At 42.2% G+C, this 27470-nt stretch overlaps 1 protein-coding gene and 1 long non-coding RNA gene across 3 annotated transcripts; both read right to left on the bottom strand.

The window, feature by feature from the left end:
• Positions 1-29: 29 nt before the first annotated feature.
• LOC134866112 (tissue factor-like) lies at positions 30-27340 on the bottom strand. 2 transcript variants are annotated; one of them, XM_063886088.1, is made up of 7 exons: positions 27166-27334; positions 15260-15368; positions 12990-13079; positions 12281-12387; positions 2554-2732; positions 1114-1279; positions 30-299 (listed from the first exon to the last, which is right to left on the bottom strand). In XM_063886088.1, the coding sequence occupies exons 1-7, from the start codon at positions 27224-27226 to the stop codon at positions 166-168; spliced, it is 846 nt and encodes a 281-aa protein (XP_063742158.1). In that variant the 5' UTR covers positions 27227-27334; the 3' UTR covers positions 30-165. The 2 variants fall into 2 exon arrangements, with proteins under 2 accessions (XP_063742158.1, XP_063742157.1); XM_063886087.1 differs by having other exon boundaries at positions 33-299; positions 15260-15371; positions 27166-27340.
• Positions 6983-8730, bottom strand: LOC134866468 (uncharacterized). Its single transcript, XR_010166042.1, has 3 exons — positions 8361-8730; positions 7748-7852; positions 6983-7291 (listed from the first exon to the last, which is right to left on the bottom strand). It is a non-coding gene; the product is annotated as an uncharacterized LOC134866468 (long non-coding RNA).
• Positions 27341-27470: the final 130 nt, after the last annotated feature.

Below are 27470 nucleotides of genomic sequence, written 5' to 3'. Positions count from 1 at the left end.
ACGACAACAATACAGTATTAACAAAGAGAGAGTAAATGTTTTCCTGGTGAGGGAAGAGACCAGCTCCCTGTGTTTGAAAGACACACACACACACACACACACACACACACACACACACACACACACACACACACACACACACACACACACACACACACACACACACTAAACAGGTGCCGATAATTGAGTTGAGTTTCTCTGTCGGCAGCATTTGCAGCAGAGGACGGTCACCGTGACGATGATGAAGAAGACTGTGAGCAGGATGAAGATTATAGCGACCCAAACGCCCAGGTTCAGCTCTGTTAATAAATCATTTATCATCATCATTATTTATCATCACGCAGTATTTTTAAGCTACGATGCATTTTAGTGTTCCCATGATGAAACTCAGAACTATAACCAGCCGAACACATTATTTAAAACATAGTGATTTACACATTTATAGATCACTAAATATAATTCCAAAGTATGACATATATTATTCTGAAGGGTTCAGAATCTGTACTTATGCTTTTGGTATTTTAAGTGTATTCTGATGCTTAAACTTTGCATCAAAGTTTTATTTGAATAGTGTATTTTATTCTTTACGTATTAGTACTTTAACTTAAATAAAAAATCTGCGTACTTGAGTTGTCCATGCCATATTCAAATCTTTTTGCAACACAAAGAGGTGTAAGGGACCAGACCAAGCCAAGAACGGTTTTGTGATATTAAAACTATTTTAAAGAAAGAAATGTGTGCTTTCACTTTTGTTCTTGGTTATTCCCACATCTACCGTGGACTTAAGACACAGAATGTCCTTAGTTTTACACAGTTTTTAAAAAAACTAAAATGATCAGCTCAGCAGATGTTTTGTGTTGCCTTTAGGGACACTGTGTTTGTGTGAGTCACAGTCATGGAAAACAAAACCAAAAAGGTTCCTAAGAAAAAAAGAAGGAACTCTTAGAGAGATGACCACAAAGTACGTCACCCAGAAGCGCCTCTAAGCCCCAAACTAAATATGTTGTTCTCCATGAAAGTCACCCGCAGGACTCATGACCCGGCCATGCTCCTGAAGTGCCGCTACTGTTACTGTGCAGTGTGTGGTGTGTAGTGTGTAGAGAGAGTGCGCACCATGAAGGATGTTTCCGCCTCCAGGTATACACCACTCCTGACTCCACGCTCCCTGCTGGCTCCTTTTGGGTCGGGAGGGGATGAAGGCTGCGGCCATGAAGCAGTAACTCTCTCCTGCATCCAGCTTGGACACCTCGGCCGTACTCGAATCAGATATTACGTCTCTCTGATAATAAAGAGGAAATATTACATCACTCACTCAAAGCTTAGGTAGGTAACATTGGAGAAGCTGGCAAAAATAAGCTAGATTTAAATAGAAACACTATCCAACCAAAAAACCCTCTAAACTCAGCCCACTATATTTCAATAATAGTAGTTAGCAACACTAGCTTCAAGTCGCTAACTCATAAAGTTGACAAACTGATACGTGGTTTTCTTTTAAACCATCTTGTGTATCAGAATCAGAATACCTTTAATCGTCCCATAGCTGCTCTATTTCAGTATAAACCTATAAACTTGTTTTATTTGAATCTTTATTCATCTTTAGTAGGACGATGGCACATTTACCACATGTCTCAGTGTCTCAAACATTAGCTGTGTCTTTACAGTGACTTTACAGTATTGATATTAATAAACACATGGGGAGTTCATAGTTATATTCTTGTAAAATCTTGAGAGTTATCTGACAAGATTCATACCACTCTCATATTGTTTGACCTGCAGCTGGTTAGCTTAGCTTAGCACAAATAATGGAAATGGAGGGAAACAGCTAGCCCGGCTCCTTCCAAAGGCATTAAAAATAGCCAAGTAAAAAAACAAAAAAAAGGTTACAGAGCAATACTAGTATTTTGCCAATAATTTGGCTAGAATAAAGCCCTTTAAAATCATAACCTTGACAATTTTACAACTTTATACAAAATGTAATCAGTGAGCCTTATACTGTAGGGGCCAGTAGGTGGATGGAGACACCCCTACTGCCAGGCGAAATGCTAAGCTAAATTAAGTCGCTGCCGGCCCCAGCTTTATATTTACTGTCCACAAAAAAAAAACGGGACGGTGGTTTCAGTCCTAGACATTTCATAAACCATAAGTTCACTAAATAGAGAGAAAAAGCTTTACATTGTTATGAAAAAATGAGGTTTAAAGAGTGAAGAATTGTGTATAAAATATTAGATGTAATTCTATACTACTATGGGATACAAATATCTTTTTTGTAAAAGAAATGATGCTGATTAACAGATCACTTGACCATTTGACAAGGAGAGAGAGCCAAAATGACATGAATAAAGCAGTGTGTCGGAGAAGATCAATATATATAATAAATAAAAATATATTGAGTCCATGTATGTAAAATCTAAGTATTAATACATTAATACATTTCATTTAAAAATCCCAAACATTAAACGTACATTGTACAACAGTTATTCTTCATTGCTCAAGTGAGACTGTATGCTCGGCTCTACAGTATATCAGTGCAGTGTTGGCAGAGGAGTTCTGTACCTTGCCTGTGCTTCCAGACTTGTAGTAGCTGATCTTATACTTGAGGTCATTTCTGAAGACGTCTCTGATGCTGAGCTGCTTCCCACGTGTGTGGATCCCGGTCAGAGGATCTGTGATGTTGACCATGACGCTGCTCTCATCCATAGCCTCCACCGTGATGTTCACAGCACTGATGTTACCTGAGGAGAGGAGCGATCACCAGGGACCATGAGACTAGTTCATTCAGTCTTATTCATAAAGCTGTGGGTTAGTCCTATAGACACTTTTTTTTTCTTCATCATTTCAGACTGTTGTGCTTTTCCTTCTATATTTTAAATAGGAGTTTTCTGTGTAGTGCTATCACTTCAGATTCCCTGGTCTCAAAGTTCAATGGTATTTGAACGTGTTTTTGGTTAGAACCTGAAAGTGTGGTTAACAAAAGCTGCAGACTGAATGTCTGAAGCTTCAATGTGTTAGAAAACAGCTACTGCTAACAAGTGACTAAATTAGTCTACTAAACGTCATTACGGCTAACATAAGTAGCCTAACATTTAGCTTAGCGGTGTTGACGTGAAGATTTGCGACAGTGATGTAGTTACAGTAGTTTAGAGCCTAATGCTAGTTTTTTTTTTTTTACTTCTGGAGATTGCATTTTTATGGAACCCATAAAGGGACATGGGGAAATAAAAAAACTTAAATGTTTCTCGTGCTCACGCGAAAGTTTCTTGTCGTCAATGAACTCAACTACGCGATCCAAAGTGGTGTAGTTCTTGCGCCGAGAAAGACCACACGACTTCAGAATTCGTTTTAAATGTCTTTGAGACACAACATAACGGTGACGACTTGCAAGTAAAGTAACTATGTCTTTATGATGAAGTCCCAGGTCAAAATACAGCTTAACTAATTCTTGAACTGTCATACTGTCATTCATAAAGAAACAGCATCCGAAATGCAGGTCCTATCTCATGCAATATTTTGTTGCAACACCCTGAGAAAATACTTTCTCGTGATCATGCAAAACTTTCTTGTGCGCACGAGAAACATTTCAGTTTTTTTTTATTTGCCCATGTCCCTTAAGGGTTCCCTACATTTTAGCCTCAAAAGTCAAAAACTGGTGTGGAGATTATCCTGCTGAACAAAACATATGTTTCATAAATAAGTGTTTATAGTTTTGTTTATGTTGACAATAGCACGTTTAATACTGCACCCACTATCCGGGAGAAAATATGAGATGCAGTTATGTTGTATGGAATGTAATTAAAATAATAAAGAGGTCTTTGTCATTGGGTTCCAACTCAGCACAAGATAGGAAAACACAGCAGGCACCAACAGGTCCCATGGATACCTCTGATACTACCAGCATGACTATCACCTCATCTCCTCACCCAGGGAGAGCAAGTATAAGCTTGAAAGTGAAGCAATGGTTAACAATATGAAACCATACTTTGTTATCTGTTGCTTTAGAGAGAACTCAACTGATTTAGTATTGCGCTCCTATGACCAGAGTGAGTGAGGCTCAGTATAGGGAAGGCTGAACAGCATGTCTTTGCACCTACTGACCAACAGTAAAGCACCACAGGAGCTACAGGGGTAATGAATTTTCACACAAAAAACAATAACTAATACATAAATATGTGCCCCCGGTGTGTAAGGACACAAAGTGTCAGAAAATACAACCCTCTCTCTTTTCCTCCTTACCCACATCTCTAAAAACGGGGGTACAAACAAGCAGGGTTGGGAGGGTTACTTTAAAAATGTATTCCGTTACAATTACTAATTAAAAATGTAGTCAGTAACCTAATTTAAGTATCACAATATTAAAGTAACGTAACCTGATTACTTTCCGTTACTTTTGGATTACCTCAATACCAAATATGCGAATAAATTAATTGAATTAGCCTAATATAATGTTCTATGTTCGTTGTGTAATTGTTTGTCCTGCTATTCCTTTGTTACGATTATCCTTTGTCAGATTAATAGCGGGAACAGAGGCGGCTGGCCCATAGGGGGCGCTGGGGCTCTGCCCCACCAGCTGTTGAGGGGGAAAAATATTTTTTGCATATTTTTTTTTAAATCAATGTCAGTTTTACTTAATAGTGTGTGTGCCTACATGCAATTTAAATCATTTAAACAACATTTCCACCAACTAACACTCATTAAACAGTGAATTTCCACTGACAGACAGTGTATCATTCTCTCATGGGGCGATCGGCAGGGATGGGCACAAATACATCAAAATGTATTTCCAAATAAAATACAAAATACCCACCTTAAAAATGTATCAAAATAAGCTACAAAATACAGCAGCCAAAAAATGTATCAAAATAAAATACTGTATTTTTGTATTTTCAAAATACTACAAAATACTTATTTCTAAAAACCTTTTTCGTCTATCCCTTCACTTGTGCACACTATCTGGAAAAACATCTGAAAGCAAGAGACTCCTTCCATATTCAGTTAACAGATTAGATATGCTGACCCCTCAGGTTAGACATCCCAATATGTTTGCCCTTACTCTATTGTTGTAATAGATTGCCCACTATGAAGCAGTGACAATAACTCAAAGACAAACAATCCAAATTGATGATTTATTTGGAAATGTAAGCTACAGTAGGTAGCATAAACACCACCACTACCACACTTGGTGGGTTTCATCACAATGCACAACAAAAAAGTAAAAGTAATAATAATTTTTAAAAAACAGGTTGTCACATTAATACTGTAAAACAGGAAAAAGAAAGGAAAATGGCAAACTCAAGTGTTGTGATCTAAGCATGTGCAAAACAGTGTGTATAACCTAGTGGTGTCTCCTCAGTTAATGCCTTAAAGCACAACTAGCTTCTCAAAGAGATTTGCATTCAGACGCCGCCTATGGGGCCTGTTGATCAGTCCAGCAAAGGAAAATAAACGCTCTACTGGAGCAGAGGATGGAATGATGGTATTGAACCTCACAAAAAGGTTTTTGATGAGGGGATACTGGTCCAAGGATGGCAAGTCCTTCCTTTGGTCCTCCAAAAAATGAAGTGACTCTAGCTCTGCCTTGCTGTGAGTAGACTTCTGGAAAACCTCCACGTCTTCTGTGAAGATGAAGAAGTCATCCTCTTCCTCTACCGCAGAAGTTGCATTTGAAGCCTCACTCTCAGTCACAAGCCCAAGATCAGTGGCAGCCTGAAGCATCAGTTCTTGGATTCTTTTTTTTTTACCTGCCAGGTGTGGAGGGAGCCAGCGCATCTTAAAGTACGGATGGGTCACACTCGCCAGGATCGCTTCGTTTACTTCTGGTCGAAGATCTAGAAAGGCACCAAATCTCCGATGGAAACCATCCACTATGGCATGCAGAAGGTGCGAACAGTAACGGAGGTTGTTGGCATGCAGAGCTTCAAGCTTACCCTCTATTGCAAATAGGGTTGGAATTAATTCTGCGTAATAGCACGGTGACTGGCTCTGCAATCGATCTATTGCCTGCGCAAGGGGTTTCAGGACTTTGGTATACTCTTCAATGTACTCCATCTCTGCATCCTTATACAATGGCAGGTTTAACTGTTTCATGAGATCAGGGAGGGTCTCGTGGATGCTGCAGAGCTGATGAAGGCTGTCATAAAGAGAGTTCCAACGCGTCGCACAAGGTGTAATCAACCTGAATTTCAGTACTGCAGACACCACTTCAGCGCTTTTAGGCCTTCCTGCTGCATTCCACAGTGCAGAACATTTTCCCATTGTGGAGTTGTTTAGACGCGACAAGCTAGAATTTTCTTTCATGGCCTTTTTTGCATCAATTGTCGCAACCAGACTTAAAGTATGGCACGCGCATCGCAAATGAGTAGGTACAATAATGCCATTCTCATTTTCCTCAGAGTCTGAAGAGTCTATTGCGATAAATGAGAGATCTTCTTCATCGTTTTGACTCTCCTCGTCCACACACACTGCTGAAATATTAAATTCTTTGAACGCTTTCACGAAATTCGACGCATTGTCTGTTACTGTAGCAACAATACGTTCATGGGACAGCCCATATTCGGTGTGGATTTCATCCAGTGTCTCGGCAATTCTATCGTATGTGTGTGGACTAGGGAAATGGCGGCACGCTAGTGCTGTAGACAGGCGGCCAAGTGTATCTGGCTGAATCCAGTGTGCTGTCACACCAAAAAAGCTTGAAACTTTGGTGGACCAAATATCAGCTGTGGTGCATAAGTGCTTAACACCTTTCAAAACTTCCTTCAAATCATCCACTTTTGTTGTAAAGTCATTGTCAATCCTTCTTCCTAGAGTTCTTCTAGAGATAACAGTTGCTTCTGGGTTCAAGCCCTCAACAAGGTCAATGAATTCCGGCTGTTCAACAGTTGAAAGAGGATGCATTCCTTTAACAACATAGGCAGTGATTAAGTCATCTACCTTTTTCTGAGAGATCTGAGCATTTCTGGGAGAACACTCTGTAAACAACTTTGTCTGCTTGAGTGTGGTACCGATGGTCCTTTTCTTTCCGCTGCTGAAACCCTGCTTGTGTTGCTCAAACTCTGGAAGTACCTCAGCATGCAACCTCTTCAGGTGAGTTTTGAAATTTGTAGTGGCTTGAACAGAACCAGATATGATGGTTTTCTTCTTTGTACATAATTTGCACTCAGCCTGAACTTGCCCAGATTCTGTTTGTTTCACAATTTCAAAATAAGTCCCATCTAATATCGCTGATCTCACAGTCCACTGAGCAGTACTAGTGCTTGGGGTAGGATTCTCCTCTGGTATTTCCAGGGGCTGGTCAGAGCTGTGAGATAAAAAGAAGACTTCACTATCTATTGCATCTAAACTACAGAAACATTTTTAAATTGAAATATATAATAGTATATAAATAATAAATACATTGAAAATCAGATTTTCATTATTTTATTTTATTATGTATATAGTTTCATTATTTATAATTCAGTATTGGTTTGTTAATAGCACCCACGGGTGGTGTAGGCCTACTTTGTTTGAAGCTGCAACTATTATTTATAATGTTAAAATTCCAAATGCATCACAAATTGAAAACTGCGAACACATTATGCACTGAAAAAGCGTAGCCACTATGCTCAAAGTTCATAATTCCTGAAGCTTAGTAAACAAAATATTCAGAATCGGCATCCATAAATGCTTTATTTCTATAATACCATTATAAATGCTACACAGCTGTAAATGTGTCAAGAATGCAGCATACAAGCTTCCATCAGTTCAACTCCCTTACCTGCTCTCCTCATTGTCTCCCATTCTCCCACTCATTCTCACTCATTTCTCCTCACAGGTCCCTGCAACTCCTAACTGTCCCTCCAATCACGTTCTGAACCTGAATCTGAGGGAGAACAAATTTGTGGCATGTTGTACTGTATGATTGTTGCTTAGGCTACTTTAGCCTACATATTGTGTAGGCTACATACAGTCAACAGCAGAACATTAGTTAGGTACATTTCTAAGAAAATGTATCATTAAATGGCCAACAGTAGCCTATGAGCCAAAACTAGCCTACTACAAGTGGCGGAGGGGGTTGGTTATCTGTGGTGCTGCAGCAGCACACATATAGACAATGACGTACAAAACTCCTAAGTAGCCTATAGGCGGAAACCGTCTAACATAACAATAACTTTAAAAACGTGATTATTTGAATGTTCACTGGATCAAATCAAAGAGAGTGAAACTAACACAGCGAGTTAGCAGCTAACATTCAAAAGTGAAATAGCCTAGCCTTACAAAGAACACCAAACATTACACTGAACAGGAACATGCCATAAAAAGAATGATTCATGGTTGAGATTGAGAATAAATGTGTTACTTAAATAAATTAGGTTAATTTGGTTGCTCACCTTGCTTTGAAACAATGTATGACAGGTCCGGACAAAGTAGCCAACGTAGCTACCCAACTCAATCTGCAGCACCGAACGTTTTGTGTTGTGAGTGCAATGTGCATGCCCATAGCAAGTGTGAAACAGCGCCAACATTCCCTAGTGGCCGAGCGTGGCGTCACAGGGGCTTAACTATGCGAAGGTGCCACAGACAGAGACATTCGTTTATAGATAGATAGATGTTATCACAGTGTTTCACAGAAAGTATTTTACAGTATTTTGAAAATACAAAAATACACAACACTGAAGTATTTTGATACAAAATACGAAGGCATTTTCATAATCTCAATAAAATACAAATTACAAAATAGTATTTTGTATTTGAAATACGTATTTCAAATACATGTATTAGAAATACTGCCCATCCCTGGCGATCGGCAAAGTGCCCCTGACCGGCAGCTAAACAGCCAATCCGGTTATGGTTGCTAGGGGGAAATTATGAATAATTGGCCTATCAACGTCGCCAAATTTAACGCCGGTGGGGCGCTGGAAATTTAGCCCCAACTGCTACGTAAAATGTGTGAAGGTTTAGGATTGCTGTAGCTACATAAGGAGCCAGCGATAGTTTTTTTTCGTAGTGCGACTCCCAGACTCTGTCCTACGCTACGTGGGGAAAAAATACGCGCGACGACGAAGAGAGATGATGGCGATGTAATAATATTATAGTATGTAATTGTAATATAGTTGTGGAGAATGCTTTGTTGTTTCTCTCAGGCTGTGACATGCAATGACAACTGTATGGCACTGATGCTGTTTTCTCCAAGTAAATGCATTTTTCCTTGAGAGAGGGTATTAAAATAATCTGTTTATGTCAAATTTTTTGAAAATAATTGGTTCTAAATTCTTTGTATATGTTACATTTTAATAGGAAAGTTCTGTTTCATTCTCTCTTCTCAACCCACACTCACTCATTCACTCACTCACTGTTGATTTGTATAGATTCAGCTGAAATCATACCCTTGTTGTTAATTTATCCCTTGATTGTGTTGTATAGTATTTGATAGCATAAAGTCTAATATAGCTGTAAATTGTTACTTTTTCTGTGAAGCTGGAAACTGTGAAATTAAATTATTATTGTGGAACTGTAGTCATTTTCCGACTGTTCATTTGAATGCTTATGCTAGATTAGGCAGGGAAATCTGTTGGCACACCAGCCCCACCAAGATTTTTTTTCACCAGCCGCCACTGAGCGGGAATGATACGCATATAAAGTAAATGTACTTTGTTCAGTATGCTATTCACACTTGACACTTCACACTCAAACTTCAATTAAACTGCCATAAACTTATTCCGGTCTGGGGCTCGTGTTATCACCATTCCGGTCACAAGCATCACCACTTACAGTCCCAAAATATTTTTCAGTAGCTAGTAATGTAAGTAGTAGTAGACAAGTTAGTTAACGTTAGCTAACTATTATTAACGTTATTTCTGTGTAGCTAACCTTAACGGTCTTACCTGTAAATGTTTCTTCAAATTTGATGTTGACTCCTTGGACAACGACTGTACATTTAAAGCTGGAAGGCACAGCTTGCACTGCAGTGTAATATTGTTTCCCCTCTCTCCTTTGAAAACAAAATTATCGCGAAATTTCCAACCAGTAAATGCATTCTTACGACTTGCCATGATGACCAGAGTGGTGTTGTGAGAATCGTGAATGAATGTGCGCGCATGTGCATCGTCATATCATTCTTTATTTTCTAATATATTTTACCATTGTAATCCTGCTACTAATCCCTATTTTTTCAAAAATGTATCGGTAATCTGATTACGTCTTTTTTTTCTGTAACTGTAAGGGAATACAGTTACCTTTTTTTGTATCCTAATTTCGTAACGCCGTTAGGCCTACATGTATTCCGTTACTCCCCAAACCTGCAAACGAGCTGATCCAGATTTCTGTCCTTATGACGTTATAAGGAAAGCAACCCACATGACAGCCAACCGTCGCCCCCCATATACAGTCTAGCTGAATCCCCCCCCCCCCCCCCCCAGCTGTGTGTGTGTGTGTATTCAGCAGGATGTCTGCAGGAGGGATTTAAGAGTAAAGTTGTTGTATATATAAAACATATAATGTCTCTGTTCTAGTGGTACAACACTGAGAAAGAACAAGCTGTGTGCAGCAAGCATCGCTAACACTCAGAGTTAACGCTGTAGGCCTACTGGAGAGTAGTGATGTTACGTACTGCACCGAAGCTTCGGAGCGTGTGTCGAGTAATGCAGGAAGTTTTTTTGAAACGCGTATCGAGGTTTATGTCATTTGAGGCCAGTGACGTTATCGATGACAAACGAAGCCTCGCTTCCCGTCAATACCACGTGACTGCTTCAGATAGTGCTTCAGATCGGTTGAACCACTGACACTTTACAGTTTTATAACACTCATATTCCCCTCCTGTACCTGGCCCCAGTGCGCCGATGGGATTAGGAAGACTCAAACCCTCACTTAAACCTCTCTAAAGATTGTTTGTTTCACTTATTGTTGACGCAGTGAACTAGATAGACACAACAAATAACTTAGTTTGATTTCCTAACCTGCTTATCTTTCCTGGTTTTGAATAAAGGTTTTGGACCAAATGACACATCCACATTGAAGCCCTCTACAGACGGGATACGACGAGTGAGAAATAGAAATGCAGGAACGTGTTGATTGGCAGAGAATCAACAAAGTATATTAACAGGAATTAACAGAGTTTTCAGAGTACTTCAACGTGTAGGCTGTGGCTCGGCTGGAAAGCAGCTGACTATTGAGGTATATCTTGTAGCGATGTGTACCTACCTTTGTATATGACCAGATTTAATACACCACACTATCAACTGCAGGGTCGCAGGATCAACAACCAGATGATACATATTTATTTTGTTTATAAAAGCGTAAGTTTAATGTCATAATGTAGTTAATAAATGTATACTTTGATGTTGTTTACCTTTTCTGAGGCTATAACATGGATAAGTTGACGAATATTATTTAAGAACAAAAATCCCTCTTTGCAATGTTTACCAGCCTCCCTCATTGGGAACTCTGTATAAAGAGATCACACTGTGGAGATCTCATATCTGCCTGTACTTTGACCAACAGGGGGGTTTGTGTGCAAATGAAGCCTCATGAGATGAACTCTTTTGCAACCAATTGGCTGGAAAGCTTCAAAGATTCATAAGGCTTCATCTCGCCATCACTACTGGAGAGGCTATGTGTAATATAAAGGTCCTCTCCTTGTGGTAAACCGAGAGAGAGAAACGTTTGAGCTCCATACTGTTTCAGAAATGATGCTGGATGTGGTTTGGTTTGATTCGGTACAAAAGTCTCTTCAGAGGAGAGATCATGACGCTCCAAAGGGGCGTGGCCAGCAGCAGCTCCAAAGGAGCGTGGCCAGCAGCAGCTAGTTCATTTAAAGCTACAGTCACAGAATCAGCACTTCAGGAACAGGGCTGAGATAGAGGGGGATGAGGCATGCTACAATGGGGGATCTGTTTGGTATTTTGAGCAAAACACTTCACAGGCATGTTTTGTAGATATGGCCCTACAATATATTGTTCAAATAAAGTATAATAGGAGACCTTTAAGGTCAGGTTAGCCAAACACCAAATGCTGCTCGGAGCCTCGCTCTGCTCATTCTGACAGAATGCAACACATAGTTAACACACTGATAATGCTGCATGCTTACCTTTAATCTGAATAACCAATTTATTTGTTAATATAGGATAGCAGTAACCTGCATATGAGAGGCTTATGATAAATGGGTGTTCACAATAGTATCCTTATTGGAAATGTTAGCCTTTTCCTATCCTTCATTAACCCTCGCCCCAGACTATAACATAATTAGTCATTGACAGTTTAAAAGTTCCCTTTTAAGTGTTTAATTTATATGTTTCATGCATGTGATACCTACTCTCTCTGTAGGGGTTGAAGGGATCAGAGTAAGTGTGAGGATAGTTCTCCAGGTCCTCATCATAGTTCACAATTTCAGGCTCAGTCTGTATATCAGCAGTGTAGGCCCTGTCCCCCAGGAAGACAGAGGGATGTCAAATTCAACATCTGTGACACCACATTCTAAAACAAAATGGTAATATATTCAGATATATACAAATAAAAAAGGAGAAAGATATGTATATTCATAAAGAGAACTAAGATTTAAAAAGATGGAAGAGCATGTTTTATATGGAAGATTGTTGGTTTTGTAGTCTTAGATGTTTACAGTTGATATGAGAACGTTGTTGATTGTTTGCATGTAGATGATGTACTAATAAGGATTTGAGTTGGAAGAATCAGTGAAGTGTGTTCATTTTGGGTTAAAACTCATTTTCACAGACCAACACTGCCGAGCTGTGTGTGATGATCCTGATGCGAGTGTGTTGGTCATTGCTCTGACATCATATTTAAGGTTTATTAGCCTCATTAAAATGTATGATAATATATCTGATAAATAAAGAGATTATGATTGGTAAGGTTGCAGGCAAACATAATGCTAAAAAACAGAAAGATATAAGTTTCTGTAGGACTATTTTAAAACATTTGAAATAACAAATGAGATGAATGTCACCTTCCCATATACCTACTGAACATTATTGAGTTATTATTCAGGTGGTAGAGGGCTGTACCTGTCGTAAGGAACGAGGTCTCCAGTCAGATCACATTCTGAGTCTGACATCCTGATGCAGTCTTGACTCTCCCTCCAATCATCGCCATCGCTGGTGGTCAAATGAAGGGGAACACAAAGAACAGAAAAAATATGGTTTTCATTTTTTTATAAGCATGGTCGGCTGACTTACACTTTCCACACCGGACAGGATCTGTTTGTGTGAAATAACAACAACAACAACAACAACAACAACAACAAATATTCCTTAATAAAAGTGTTTGAGAACATGGTTGCATAAGTTAAACTATAATTAGATGAAACATTTTTTGTATTTTACCAGACAACCCCAGCTTTTGTTCCCATAGTGCTCTGTGTTTGGACTGTAGTCACACTTTATAACTAATGGTCTCATAAAAGCGGTTGTGTTGGTGATGATGGTTAAAATAAGGCGTTGACCTTTGATAATTAAAGTTAGGATAGGTCGTTGATAGGGTTGCATCATTATTTTTTAAATCAAAATCGCAATATGGACCTGTGCAACATTCAAACAGCATGAAGCACAACCGGCTAAGTATATGTAAAACAAGGGAAGGAAATATTGTGTAGGTGCAGAGACATCCCAGCATACAGCCCCGTATTTAACACAGCTAAAAGAAAAAATACTAGCATTTAACATACTGCTCTGGAAAGAAATTTAGAGACCACTCCAAATGTTTCTGAAATCTGTATCTCCACATGTATGTCAGCCATTGAAGTGTCTGTTGAATTCCAATACAGAGAAATTTGGTAGTAGTTTATAGAATACAATACAAAACAAACAATCATTTAACTTAAAGACATACCTATAAATAAGAAAACCAGAGAAACTGATAATGCTGAAGTGGTCTCTTGATTTTTTCCAGAGCTGTCCTTTCCGATTGATAATAATAATTGTGATTTAAAAAATGTTGATGCCTTGATTATTATAAATCATATCAAAATCGCTGTATCAGTTAAAATAATAGCAATCTGCCAAGTCACCATGCAGCGAGTCTGGTAAGAGTTTTCGAAGTTTTTTGCAAATCTAGGAATGATCCAGACACAAGCTATTGACAGGAATCAGTGAGTGACTCCCCCTCGGAGTCTCCTGCAGAAACACACTCTCACTGTCTCAGCGCTGTTCGTCTGCCTCAACAAACACAGCTCGGAGAAAAGCACAGCCTTTGATCCAGGCTCAACTTCTCCCCAGAACTGTCAGATAGAACTACATGAAAAACATGACTGACACATGGTTTTCACATGCAGGTTTTTTTTCCTCAACAACCTAAAATGTAAGCTTACTTTACTTTGATGAAGTGAACAATAAAAAGTGATTGCCATGATGTGGTTTGTTCCTGTTCACGGGGAGGGCCCTGACTTAATGTGTAGGGAGTCTTTAAATGTGTGCTCACAAGGTTCAGGTTATTTTTATTTGTACCCGTTGGTAGATTTTGTTTGCAGATAAAAAGACAAGGGATCCACTCTAAACACAAACACAGAGAACAGACACATCTCTCAAAAAAGCACACCCTGACACATTTAAAAACATTTAAAAAAGAAAAACACAAACCTGGACATTCAAAATTCATAAATAAGTACATAAATAGGCATCTGTGTGAAGCTGCTATGATTTGTTAATTTGTGCAATAGCTGCTGGGATAAAGCTGTTTTTATATATGGTTCTACTCTTTGGGACAACTAACCACCGGCCCGAAGGAAGAAGCTTAAATTCTGTGTGCAAAGGGGGGGGGAGTCATCTTCTAATATGGAGCTGGATAACCGCTGTTACTGCCTGAGATACAGGGTCTCCAGGTTCAGCCTGCTGGACCACTTTATAATCTGACTGAGAGAGTTCCTGATCTTTAAAGTCAGGTTACCAAACCATGATATTAATGAAAAAGACAGAATTGACTCGATAAAAGCGTGATAAAACATGATCATCATGGTTTTTTCAATGTTAAAATTAATGATGAACATGAATGATGGTTCATATTTAGATCCCTCACTGTACCCTGTTCTGAAGCAACATACAAAAAGTAACTAAAATAATGATAAAATACTGCATTAAATGTAAAGGTGTTATTATTGTTTTGGTCTATTAAAGTGTGTGTGTGTGTGTGTGTGTGTGTGTGTGTGTGTGTGTGTGTGTGTGTGTGTGTGTGTGTGTGTGTGTGTGTGTGTGTGTGTGGGTGTGGGTGTGGGTGTGGGTGTGGGTGTGGGTGTGGGTGTGGGTGTGGGTGCGTGCGTGCGTGCGTGCGTGTCTGTGTTTACCTGGAGAAGGACACAGTGTATTTGTGGTCAGAATCTTCAGTAGTCCATTTGATGATGGTTTTAAAGTCAAGTGAATCCCATTTTAACTTCTCTGCTTTGGGCACGTTGTCTTCTGTGAACAAAATGCAACGCATGATTTTCTGTTCATATGATCTCTGAATATTTTGGGGAATACTTTGAAATCCTTCTGCCAAGGTCCAAGGGTTTTGATTATCAAATGCACAGTCGCTACAATGTAGTTATGGCAATACCAATCTCAGGTCCCAAGCTCCTCCAACAATGCAGCATATTATAAAAGGACAAGATAAGAAAATAAAGATACTAAAAAAGTGGGTACCACTGTACAATAAGATAAGATAAGATAATATAAGATAGGATGTACCTTTATTAATCCCCGTGGGGAAATTCAAGTGTTTATGCAGCAACAGAGAAGAGGAAAAACAGTACAGGTTCACACAGGGATATGAAACACACATTTAAAATTAAAATTCTAAAATCTAGAAAAATATATACAGATAAGTAACGAAAGAAATTGTTAAAAATAAACACATGTTTGTGTTCAGAAAGAGAGTGCATGTCAAAGTTATTGCGCAAAAGTGCAAGAGTGCAGGCTTGATGTGCAGTCCGGGTTATTGTCAGTGAGTCGCATGGTTAACCCCTTGTAGTGCAGCATGATGGCTACAGGCACAAAAGAGTTTCCCAGGCGCTTAGTGCTGTGCAGAGGTGGGATGAGTCTGTGGCTGAACGTACTCCTCATCTTCACTAGCTCTGCATGGAGGGGGTGGGAGGGGTTATCCAGGATACTGTCCAGTTTCTTCCCCGTCCTCCCCTCAGCCACCTCCTCCAGATTGTCCAGTTTAACTCCAACTACAGAGCTAGCCTTCCTCACCAGCTTGTTCAGCCTGTCAGCATCCCTTTTGTTGGTGTTTCCACCCCAGCACACCGCGGCAAAGAAGCGCACACTGGCCCCCACAGACTGGTAGAACGTCTGCAGCAGCCTCGTGCACACGTTGAAGGACCTGAGCCTCCTCAGGAAGAACAGCTTGCTCTGTCCCTTCCTGAAGAGAGCATCAGTGTTGTCACTCCAGTCCAGTTTATTGTTCAAGTGCACTCCCAGGAACTTGTAGGTGTTCACCACCTTCACCTCCTCCCCCCTGATGGTGACGGGGGTTAGAAACCTCTTTGTGCCCCGCCTGAAGTCCACCACCAGCTCCTTAGTCGTGCTGTTGTTGAGCTGGAGGTGGTTGTTGTCACACCAGCCTACAAAGTTCTCCACCAGGGCCCTGTACTCCTCCTCGTTGTCATCTGTGATGCAGCTGACAATGGAGGAGTCATCAGAGAACTTCTGTAGGTGGCATGAGTCGGAGTTGAAGCGGAAGTCAGAGGTGTAGAGGGTGAACAGGAATGGTGACAGCACAGTTCCTTGGGGGCTCAAGTGTTGCTCACCAGCACATCAGACACGCTGCCATGCAGTCTGACATACTGAGGTCTGCTGGTGAGGTAGTCAGTGATCCAGGCCACCAAGCTATGATCCACCTGCATCAGTGACAGCTTCTAGGCGAGCAGGTGTCGCTGGATGGTGTTGAAGGCGCTGGGGAAGACGAAGAACAAGATTCTTAGTGAGCTGTGCGGCTTCTCCAAGTGTGAATTGGCTCTGTACAGCAGAACAGTACTCTGTTCATTGTTAACGAAGACCTATACGGACCCAGACCTATAATCAATACATTAATAAGGGATTTTCATTTTGACGGGACAATTCCATTTTAACCGGCGCCAACAGGGGGCGAAAGAGATGAGTGAGCGATACAGGGAGATAAACACAAGAAGAACAGACAAGTTAACAGGAGAGAGCGAGAGAAGGTGGAGAGAAGAGTGAGTGAAGAGACGAGTTATCGGGCGACAGAGAGAGAAGACGGAGAGAATAGTGGGGGGAGAGACGAGTTAGCGGGAGAAAGAGAGAGAAGACGGAGAGAAGAGTGAGGGGAGAGGCAAGTTAGCGAAGAGAGAAGGCGGAGAGAAGAGTGAGGGGAGAAACGAGTTAGCGGGAAACAAAGACGGCGGAGAGAAGTGTGAGGGGAGAGGGGAGTTATCGGTAGACAGAGAGAGAAGACAGAGAGAAGAGTGAGGGGAGAGGCAAGTTAGCGGGAGAGAGAAGGCGGAGAGAAGAGTGAGGGGAGAGGGGAGTTATCGGTAGACAGAGAGAGAAGACAGAGAGAAGAGTGAGGGGAGAGGCAAGTTAGCGGGAGAGAGAAGGCGGAGAGAAGAGTGAGGGGAGAGACGAGTTAGCGGGAGAGAGAAGGCGGAGAGAAGAGTGAGGGGAGAGACGAGTTAGCGGGACACAGAGAAGGCGGAGAGAAGTGTGAGGGGAGAGACGAGTTACCGGGAGACAGAGCGAGAAGGCAGAAAGAAGAGTGTGGGGAGAGGCAAGTTAGCGGGAGACAGAGAGAGAAGACGGAGAGAAAAGTGAGGGGAGAGGCGAGTTAGCGGGAGAGAGAAGATGGAGAGAAGAGTGAGGGGAGAGACGACTTAGCGGGACAGAGAAGGCGGAGAGAAGAGTGAGGGGAGAGACAAGTTAGCGGGAGACAGAGACAGCGGAAAGAACTGTCAGGGGAGAGACGAGTTACCGTAAGACAGAGAGAGAAGACTGAGAAAAGAATGAGGGGAGAGATGAGTTAGCGGGAGACAGAGAGAGAAGACGGAGAGAAGAGTGAGGGGAGAGACAAGTTAGCGGGAGACAGAGAAGGCGGAGAGAAGAGTGAAGGGAGAGGCAAGTTAGCGGGAGAGGATGGAGAGAAGAGTGAGGGGAGAGGCGAGTTAGCCCGACAGTGAAAAGTGAGGGGAGAGACGAGTTAGCGGGAGAGAGAGAGAGAAGACAGAGAGAAGAGTGAGGGGAGAGACGAGTTAGCGGGAGAGAGAAGATGGAGAGTAGAGTAAGGGGAGAGGCGAGTTAGCGGGAGAGAGAAGATGGAGAGAAGAGTGAGGGGAGAGGCGAGTTAGCGGGAGAGAGAAGGCAGAGAGAAGAGTGAGGGGAGAGACGAGTTAGCGGGAGACCGAGAGAGGACGGAGAGAAGAGTGAGGGGAGAGGCGAGTTAGCGGGAGACAGAGAGAGAGAAGACAGAGAAAAGAATGAGGGGAGAGATGAGTAAGCGGGAGACAGAGAAGGCGCAGAGAAGAGTGAAGGGAGAGGCGAGTTAGGGGCAGAGAGAAAATGGAGGGAAGAGTGAGGGGAGAGGCAAGTTAACGGGAGAGAGAGAGAGAACAGGGAGAGAAGAGTGAAGGGAGAGGCGAGTTAGCGGGAGAGAGAAGATGGAGAGAAGAGTGAGGGGAGAGGCGAGTTAGCGCGACAGAGAAGAGTGAGAGGAGAGACGAGTTAGCGGGAGAGAGAAAGCAGAGAGAACAGTGAGGGGAGAGACGAGTTAGCGGGAGACAGAGAAGGCGGAGAGAAGTGTGAGGGGAGAGACGAGTTACCGGGAGACAGAAAGAGAAGGCGGAGAGAAGAGTGAGGGGAGAGACGAGTTAGCGGGAGAGAGAAGGCGGAGAGAAGAGTGAGGGGAGAGGCGAGTTAGCGGGAGAGAGAAGATGGAGAGCAGAGTGAGGGGAGAGACGAGTTAGCGGGAGAGAGAAGGCCGAGAGAAGAGTGTGGGCAGCAACGAGTTAGCGGAACAGAGAAGATGGAGAGAAGAGTAAGGGGAGAGGCGAGTTAGCGGGAGAGAGAAGATGGAGAGAAGAGTGAGGGGAGAGGCGAGTTAGCGCGACAGAGAAGAGTGAGGGGAGAGACGAGTTAGCGGGAGAGAGAAGGCAGAGAGAAGAGTGAGGGGAGAGACGAGTTAGCGGGAGACCGAGAGAGGACGGAGAGAAGAGTGAGGGGAGAGGCGAATTAGCGGGAGACAGAGAGAGAAGACAGAGAAAAGAATGAGGGGAGAGATGAGTAAGCGGGAGACAGAGAAGGCGCAGAGAAGAGTGAAGGGAGAGGCGAGTTAGCGGCAGAGAGAAAATGGAGGGAAGAGTGAGGGGAGAGGCGAGTTAACGGGAGAGAGAGAGAGAACAGGGAGAGAAGAGTGAAGGGAGAGGCGAGTTAGCGGGAGAGAGAAGATGGAGAGAAGAGTGAGGGGAGAGGCGAGTTAGCGCGACAGAGAAGAGTGAGAGGAGAGACGAGTTAGCGGGAGAGAGAAGGCAGAGAGAACAGTGAGGGGAGAGACGAGTTAGCGGGAGACAGAGAAGGCGGAGAGAAGTGTGAGGGGAGAGACGAGTTACCGGGAGACAGAAGATGGAGAGCAGAGTGAGGGGAGAGACGAGTTAGCGGGAGAGAGAAGGCCGAGAGAAGAGTGTGGGCAGCAACGAGTTAGCGGAACAGAGAAGATGGAGAGAAGAGTGAGGAGAGAGGCGAGTTAGCGGGAGACCGAGAGAGGATGGAGAGAAGAGTGAGGGGAGAGGTGAGTTAGCGGGAGACAGAGAAGGCGGAGAGAAGAGTGAGGGGAGAGGCGAGTTAGCGGGAGACAGAAAAGGCGGAGAGAAGAGTGAGGGGAGAGACGAGTTAACGGGAGACAGAGAAGGCGGAGAGAAGACTGAGGGGAGAGGCGAGTTACCGGGAGACAGAGAGAGAAGGCGGAGAGAAGAGTGAGGGGAGAGGCGAGTTAGCGGGAGACAGAGAAGGCGGAGAGAAGAGTGAGGGGAGAGACGAGTTAGCGGGAGACAGAGAGAGAAGGCGGAGAGAAGAGTGAGGGGAGAGACGAGTTAGCGGGAGAGAGAAGGCGGAGAGAAGAGTGAGGGGAGAGACGAGTTAGCGGGAGAGAGAAGATGGAGAGCAGAGTGAGGGGAGAGACGAGTTAGCGGGAGAGAGAAGGCCGAGAGAAGAGTGTGGGCAGCAACGAGTTAGCGGAACAGAGAAGATGGAGAGAATAGTGAGGAGAGAGACGAGTTACCGGGAGACAGAGAGAGAAGATGGACAGCAGAGTGAGGGGAGAGACGAGTTAGCGGGAGAGAGAAGGCGGAGAGAAGAGTGAGGGGAGAGGCGAGTTACCGGGAGACAGAGAGAGAAGGCGGAGAGAAGAGTGAGGGGAGAGATGACGGAGACAGAGAGAGAAGGCGGTGAGTGGAGCAGCAATGAGCACCTTCACATGTGTATGAGAATGGCCCTGACACCATTTCAGCCCCGATTTCAAATCCTGGCCGGACAGGATAGAGCTCAGTCCTCTCACTGAACAAAAGACAGTCAGTGAGGGAGTGGAATATAAGAGGGACAGAAAGACAAACCTTAACACTGTTCCATTGTTATGATGTGTTTGGACTGATATGTTCTATAATTGGCTGAAACTGTTAAGATGTGAAACGTTAACAGAGAGAAAGGGAAACTCAAGCTGCTGCTGCTCTTTATTTAAACGTTCTAAAATGAAGCTCTTTTAAGATGCACACATTTTCAAAAGCTATTTTATTTATTTTCTCTATTTAATTGTAAATGCAGCCCGAGTGCAACATCAAAACGATCTGCAGTCTTATACTGTATATCTGTATAATTCAAGAGACAATAAATATTGTTGTTTTTGAGTTGTACTTTGTTTGTTTGTTGATTTCATGCAGACGTTGATACAGCTACTAAATCACAGCTAATATATCACACTTATTCATAACGCCAGTAAGACATTTTGATGTTCCGGACGTTTGCCTGAGGACATTCTCTCTAACTGGAACTATTCAATTTTAGTTGAATACCCCTGGTTTAGACCGATGTTGGCCTGGCAGGCAAACTGTAGGGGGTCCAGGGAGTCACGCACAATGGGTTTGAGATGCTGCAGGATCGGTCTCTCAAAGATCTTCATGACATGAGAGGTCAGAGCTACAGGCCTGTAGTCTCCTGGAATGCTGGGGCGTGTTTTTCTTGGGCACCAGGACAATGCTGGAAGTCTTCCAGATCTCAGGCACCTTCATCAGCTTCAAAGAGAGACTGAAGAAGTGCTGAAAAGCTCCTGCTAACTGTCCGGCGCACACCTTGGGCACCGGAGGGTTGGTGTTGTCTGGCCCCCGGGCCTTTCTTACATTGATCTTTGAGAGCTGATTCCTGACCAGTCCGGTGGTGATTATCGGAGGTGTGAAGCTGCTGGAAGTGTCACCCAAGAGTGGGGTTGAATGGGGAGAGGCTGATGTCCCCTGTGGAGTGGTGTTGGGTGTGGTTGGAGAAGAAGTAGAAGAGGTGGGAAGGTGGGAAATGGCGCCAGAGAGTGAGGACCCCTACTGTCCTGTTGAGCTGGAGACTGGAAGACTACCCTTATAAAGGGTTTACGAATAGCTTGTAATTCATTTATTAATTAGGTTGTGAACACTTTATAAATCATTAATAAGCTTTTATAAGACGAGCGATAAACAGGACAACTGTGACCGGTTGCTTGCCAAATAATGAGCCTACATTTATCTTTACTGCTAAGTCTTATATTGGCTACTTAGCTTACTTTGATGCCAAGAAACATCAAGATGGATTGGGGGAGAATCAACTCAGTGAGCAACAGATACAGGATGTTGGCTGATGAAGAAGACGAAGTGAACTAAGAAAAAGAAGAAGAAGACATACTTTATTAATCCCTTGAAGGGAGATTTCTTTCCCCACTCTGTGGTGTTTACACACACACGGAGGATATACGTGCTCAAGCAACGATGATATATGTGCACAAACAACCACACACATGCAGGAGAGGTGGCAGAGCAGGGAGTTCTTAATGATTAATAAAGTGTTCACAACCTAATTATAAACCCTTTATGAATATTTTATAAGAGTAGTCTTATTGTAAAGTGGTACCAAACAGTGTAAGCAAACATTGCAGGTATGCACTCCGGAGAGCTATTAGCAGTGCGAAAAGACAATACAGGGACAAGGTGGAGTCGAACTACAAGGGCTCCAACGCCAGAAGCATGTGGTCTGGACTAAAAACAATAACAGGCTACAAAAGGACAACGAGTGGTGCTGAGGAAGTGTCTGCATCTCTCCCAGATGAACTGAACACATGTTATGCATGCTTTGAGAAGCCCCTGGCTGTGGAGGCACAGAAGGCCCAGGATCCCTGCTCACTGGTTTTAACCAGTGCAGATGTGTGTAGATCTCTGAAAAGGATCAACACACACAGGGCTCCTGGACCTGATGGCATCCCTGGCCGTGCTCTCAAGGTGTGTGCAGTTCAGCTGGCAGATGTGTTCACAGACATTTTCAATAGGTCACTGCTCCAGTCTGTAGTCCCCACATGTTTTAAAGAGTCCATCATTGTCCCTGTCCCCAAAAAGACAAAACCCATCTGCCTCAATGACTACCGCCCAGTTGCACTCACCTCCATCATCATGAAGTGCTTTGAGCGGTTAGTCAAAACTTTTATCACCTCCTCCCTCCCTGACTCACTGGACCCCCTGCAGTTTGCATACAGGGCAAACAGGTCCACGGATGATGCCATCTCCCTCACCCTCCACACTGCCCTCTCCCACCTGGACCAGAGGAACACTTATGTGAGAATGCTGTTCATTGACTACAGTTCAGCATTCAACACCATTGTGCCCTCCAAGCTCATCATTAAGCTCAGGGACCTTGGGCTCAACAGCGCCCTCTGTGACTGGATCATGAGCTTCCTGACGGGCAGATCCCAGGCAGTGCGGATGGGGAACATCACATCCTCCACCTTGACCCTCAACACCGCCCCTGTTCATGCACGACTGCGTGGCCACACACAGCTCCAACACCATCATCAAGTTTGCTGACGACACGACCGTCATCGGCCTGATCACAGACGGCGACGAGACGGCGTACAGAGAGGAGGTCAGAGCCCTGACATCTTGGTGCCAGGACAACAACCTCCATCTCAACGTCAGCAAAACAAAGGAGCTGATTGTGGACTACAGGAAGAGGCAGAGAGAGGCACACACACCCATCACCATCGACGGGACTCCTGTGGAGAGAGTCAGCAGCTTCAGGTTCCTCGGGGTAAACATCAGTGAGGACCTGACATGGACACATCACACCAGGGTCATATCCAAGACGGCTCGACAGCGGCTCTTCTTCCTCCGCAGGCTGCGGAAGTTCAACATGGACTCCAGGATACTCTGCAACTTCTACAGGTGCACCATCGAGAGCATCCTGACTGGCTGCATCACCGCCTGGGATGGCAGTTGCACCGCCCTCAACCGTAAGACTCTACAGAGGGTGGTGAAAACTGCTCAGCACATCACCAGGACGGAGCTGCCATCCATGGAGGACCTCTACACCCAGCGGTGTAGGAAGAAGGCCGGTAGGATATTAAAGGACCCCCATCACCCCAGCAACAATCTGTTCTGTCTGCTGCCGTCTGGCAGACGGTACCGCAGCATCCGGACCAAGACCACCAGACTCAGAGACAGTTTTATACCACAGGCTATAAGACTACTGAACTCCTGAGCTCTGTGAATGTCTACTGACATCTGTTTATAGTACACACATACATATATATTATACACATCTGCCATATACATCTGTTACATAATATATGCATCTGCCCATACCTCCTCATTCAACAGTGTAAAGTATTTAAATACTCTCAATGTATTCCACATATGTATATATTTCACATCCTCAAATCTGTATTGTTGATATTGTAAATATTCTTCTCTCTTTTTGCACTATTTTATTTATCTTATTTGCACCATGTATGTTGCGTTGTTGGAGGAGCATGGGACATAAGATTTTCATTGCCAACATATACGCTGTATATGCTGTGCATATAACCAATAAAACATTGAAACCTTGAAAGACTGAAATAAAACAAAAACAATGAAGAGCTGGAGAGGAGCGAGAGACACGGCAGCCATCTTTTCCACATATCCTCTGCTTCCTCACGAGTAGACTATAATTAACGTCAGATTTTCCACTGAGAGCTGGATATGAGCCCAGAGAGAATGCAACAGAATGATAACAGTCATACATGCTGATCGTACTCTGAGCCCCGGTGTGTAACAAACACTCATGTAACATTCCATTTCACCTTCTCATTGCCTTCATTTCTTGCAGCGTCCTAATAATGTTGCATAACACTCTGTTTGGTTTATTAATTGCATAAACATTACCTCATGTCTGAAACAAAAATGTGCCGTGTCATGTTTAGGTGAATCACGGAACATTCACGGATTACAAATAAAGTGGAAAATATGCAGTCTTCTTGTTACATCATGACACATCATTACTCCGCCACCATACTGTACATTTCCAACACAAAAATAAATATCAAACGTGTTGTGTATTATATGACGGGTGCCCCAACCGGACCGGATCCTACAGCACGTACGCACAACGTGATTACGTCGTTAAATGTTTAAAGAAGATAACCTCCATTGTGCTAGCAGTCGTCGGCGGAAATGGATGCATTGAGCCGAAAAAGTGCTGTATGGCAGTACTTTGAACTGAAAGAGGGAGATTCAAGTCGCGCGATATGCAAGCTTTGCAGTACAAATTTGGCTCGTGGAGGTAAAGACACTAGACACTACTCAACATCTCCGCTGTTTAAACATCTCCGTGCAAAGCATCCAACGGAGTATGAGTTGTGCAAGGCCGAGTCTAACGTCAGTGAGGCTACAGGTACCACAGCAGCACAGTCACAGAGTGGTACTCAGACCACTATTGAACAGAAGTTGAACAATAAGCCTGTACACAAATGACGTTAAGCTGCACATTTCAGCGGTGTGTTCCAAGTAACTATTGAAATAAAATAGATAATGTTAGAAGTTAATGCGTATGTTTCATCTGTTAAGGAAAGGAAATGAAGTAATGAACTGTAAAGTGGTTTTCACTGCATTATAATGTACTAGCTGATGATCCGAGTAGGATCCGGTTCCGGTTCCGGTTCCGGCAGTATCTTAAGCAGTGGATCCGGTATCCGGCAGGATCTTAAAAATCAGGATCCGGTGCATCCCTAATATCTACACTGGCCTGGAGCGTTCAATTATTTAATATACGTCCTAATAATGTTGCATTAGTACATACATATATTAAGAATATTAACATAGAAAATTAAATATGATGTATAACTCCTCTCTGTCCCCTATCAGACACAGTAGAGTTCAGCTAGGAAATAAGTTCCATCAGATTCAAACACATGTCAGATATCAGCATATCTGGAAAAAATTCTAGGGCAGTTTATAAAAAATAAAAAAAACAGGAGAATTACGGTAACCATGGCGCCAGAAATCTAATCTCCACACAATGCCCAACACAACAGAAGGGGCTGAATAATCATCAAACAGCATGTGATAGGAAACAAGTCAAGTTACATCAACTTTATATTACTATTATCTATCTATTGTTGTACTTTTTACTCCATTACATTAATTGTACGGATTTAGTAACAAACATTTTAGCAGATTTATTTAATAAAAACATATTATTCAACATCTAAATTTGGCTGTCCAGCATTATATAAAACAACTCAAATAATTAAAATAATCCCCATATTTATACGATGCATTGTTAAATCGATGTACCCATTAATGCATCAATAGATACAATAAAATCCTTTAATATGTGTATCATTCTAAAACGAGCCATCCTACATATCGGCTACTGTTACTTTTGGTCTTTAAGCATATTTTAGTATGTTAAGTAAAATATCTCAGTACTTCTTCCACCACTGGATAGGAAGCACATGCTGGAGACAAGTTACATCAACTTTAAACTATCTATCTATCTCTCTATCTATCTATCTATCTATCTATCTATCTATCTATCTATCTATCTATCTATCTATCTATCTATCTATCTATCTATCTATCTATCTATCTATCTATCTATCTATCTATCTATCTATCTATCTATCTATCTATCTATCTATCTATCTATCTATCTATTCTATCTATCTATCTATCTATCTATCTATCTATCTATCTATCTCTCTATCTATCTATCTATCTCTATCTATCTATCTATCTATCTATCTATCTATCTATCTATCTATCTATCTATCTATCTATCTATCTATCTATCTATCTATCTATCTATCTATCTATCTATCTATCTATCTATCTTAATATCTATCTATCTATCTATCTATCTATCTATCTATCTATCTCTCTATCTATCTATCTATCTATCTCTCTATCTCTCTATCTCTCTATCTATCTATCTATCTATCTATCTATCTATCTATCTATCTATCTATCTATCTATCTATCTATCTATCTATCTATCTATCTATCTATCTATCTATCTATCTCTCTATCTATCTATCTATCTCTCTATCTATCTATCTATCTATCTATCTATCTATCTATCTCTCTATCTATCTATCTATCTCTCTATCTATCTATCTATCTATCTATCTATCTATCTATCTATCTATCTATCTATCTATCTATCTATCTTAATATCTATCTATCTATCTATCTATCTATCTATCTATCTATCTATCTATCTATCTATCTATCTATCTATCTATCTATCTATCTCTCTATCTATCTATCTATCTATCTCTCTATCTCTCTATCTCTCTATCTATCTATCTATCTATCTATCTATCTATCTATCTATCTATCTATCTATCTATCTATCTATCTATCTATCTATCTATCTATCTATCTATCTATCTATCTATCTATCTATCTATCTATCTCTCTATCTATCTATCTGTCTCTCTGTCTCTCTGTCTATCTATCTATCTCTCCATCTCTCCATCTCTTCATCTGTCTCTCGGTCTCTCTGTCTCTCTGTCTATCTATCTATCTATCTATCTATCTATCTATCTATCTATCTATCTATCTATCTATCTATCTATCTATCTATCTATCTATCTATCTATCTATCTATCTATCTATCTATCTATCTATCTATCTATCTATCTATCTATCTATCTATCTATCTATCTATCTATCTATCTATCTATCTTGTTGTTGTTGTTGTTGTCTTGTTGTCCTACCTGCAGCAGTGATGGTCCAGGCAGACAGACAGAGACAGAGCACATGTTTCAGAGATGCCATGTTAGCTCAGTCCCAAAACCTTTCCTCCTTCAAAGCTTGACCCAGTTGAAGCGTTCTGAACCAGGAGAAGAGTCTGTGAAAGAGATTTCCCTCTGCTGCTCCACAGGACTGAGAGTATGGGGGCTGTGTATGGGGGTTGGGGGGGGGGGGGGGCACTGGGGGACGGTTCAGGGTTCCGCCTCGTTCCGCCTGCTGATCCCTCCCACATGCCTGCCTGCTGATGGAGGACTCTGCAACAATGTGC

The sequence above is a fragment of the Eleginops maclovinus genome, chromosome 6, assembly GCF_036324505.1.
Source record: "Eleginops maclovinus isolate JMC-PN-2008 ecotype Puerto Natales chromosome 6, JC_Emac_rtc_rv5, whole genome shotgun sequence".
Lineage (NCBI taxonomy): Eukaryota > Metazoa > Chordata > Actinopteri > Perciformes > Eleginopidae > Eleginops > Eleginops maclovinus.
This window is presented reverse-complemented; position numbering and strand designations above follow the sequence as displayed.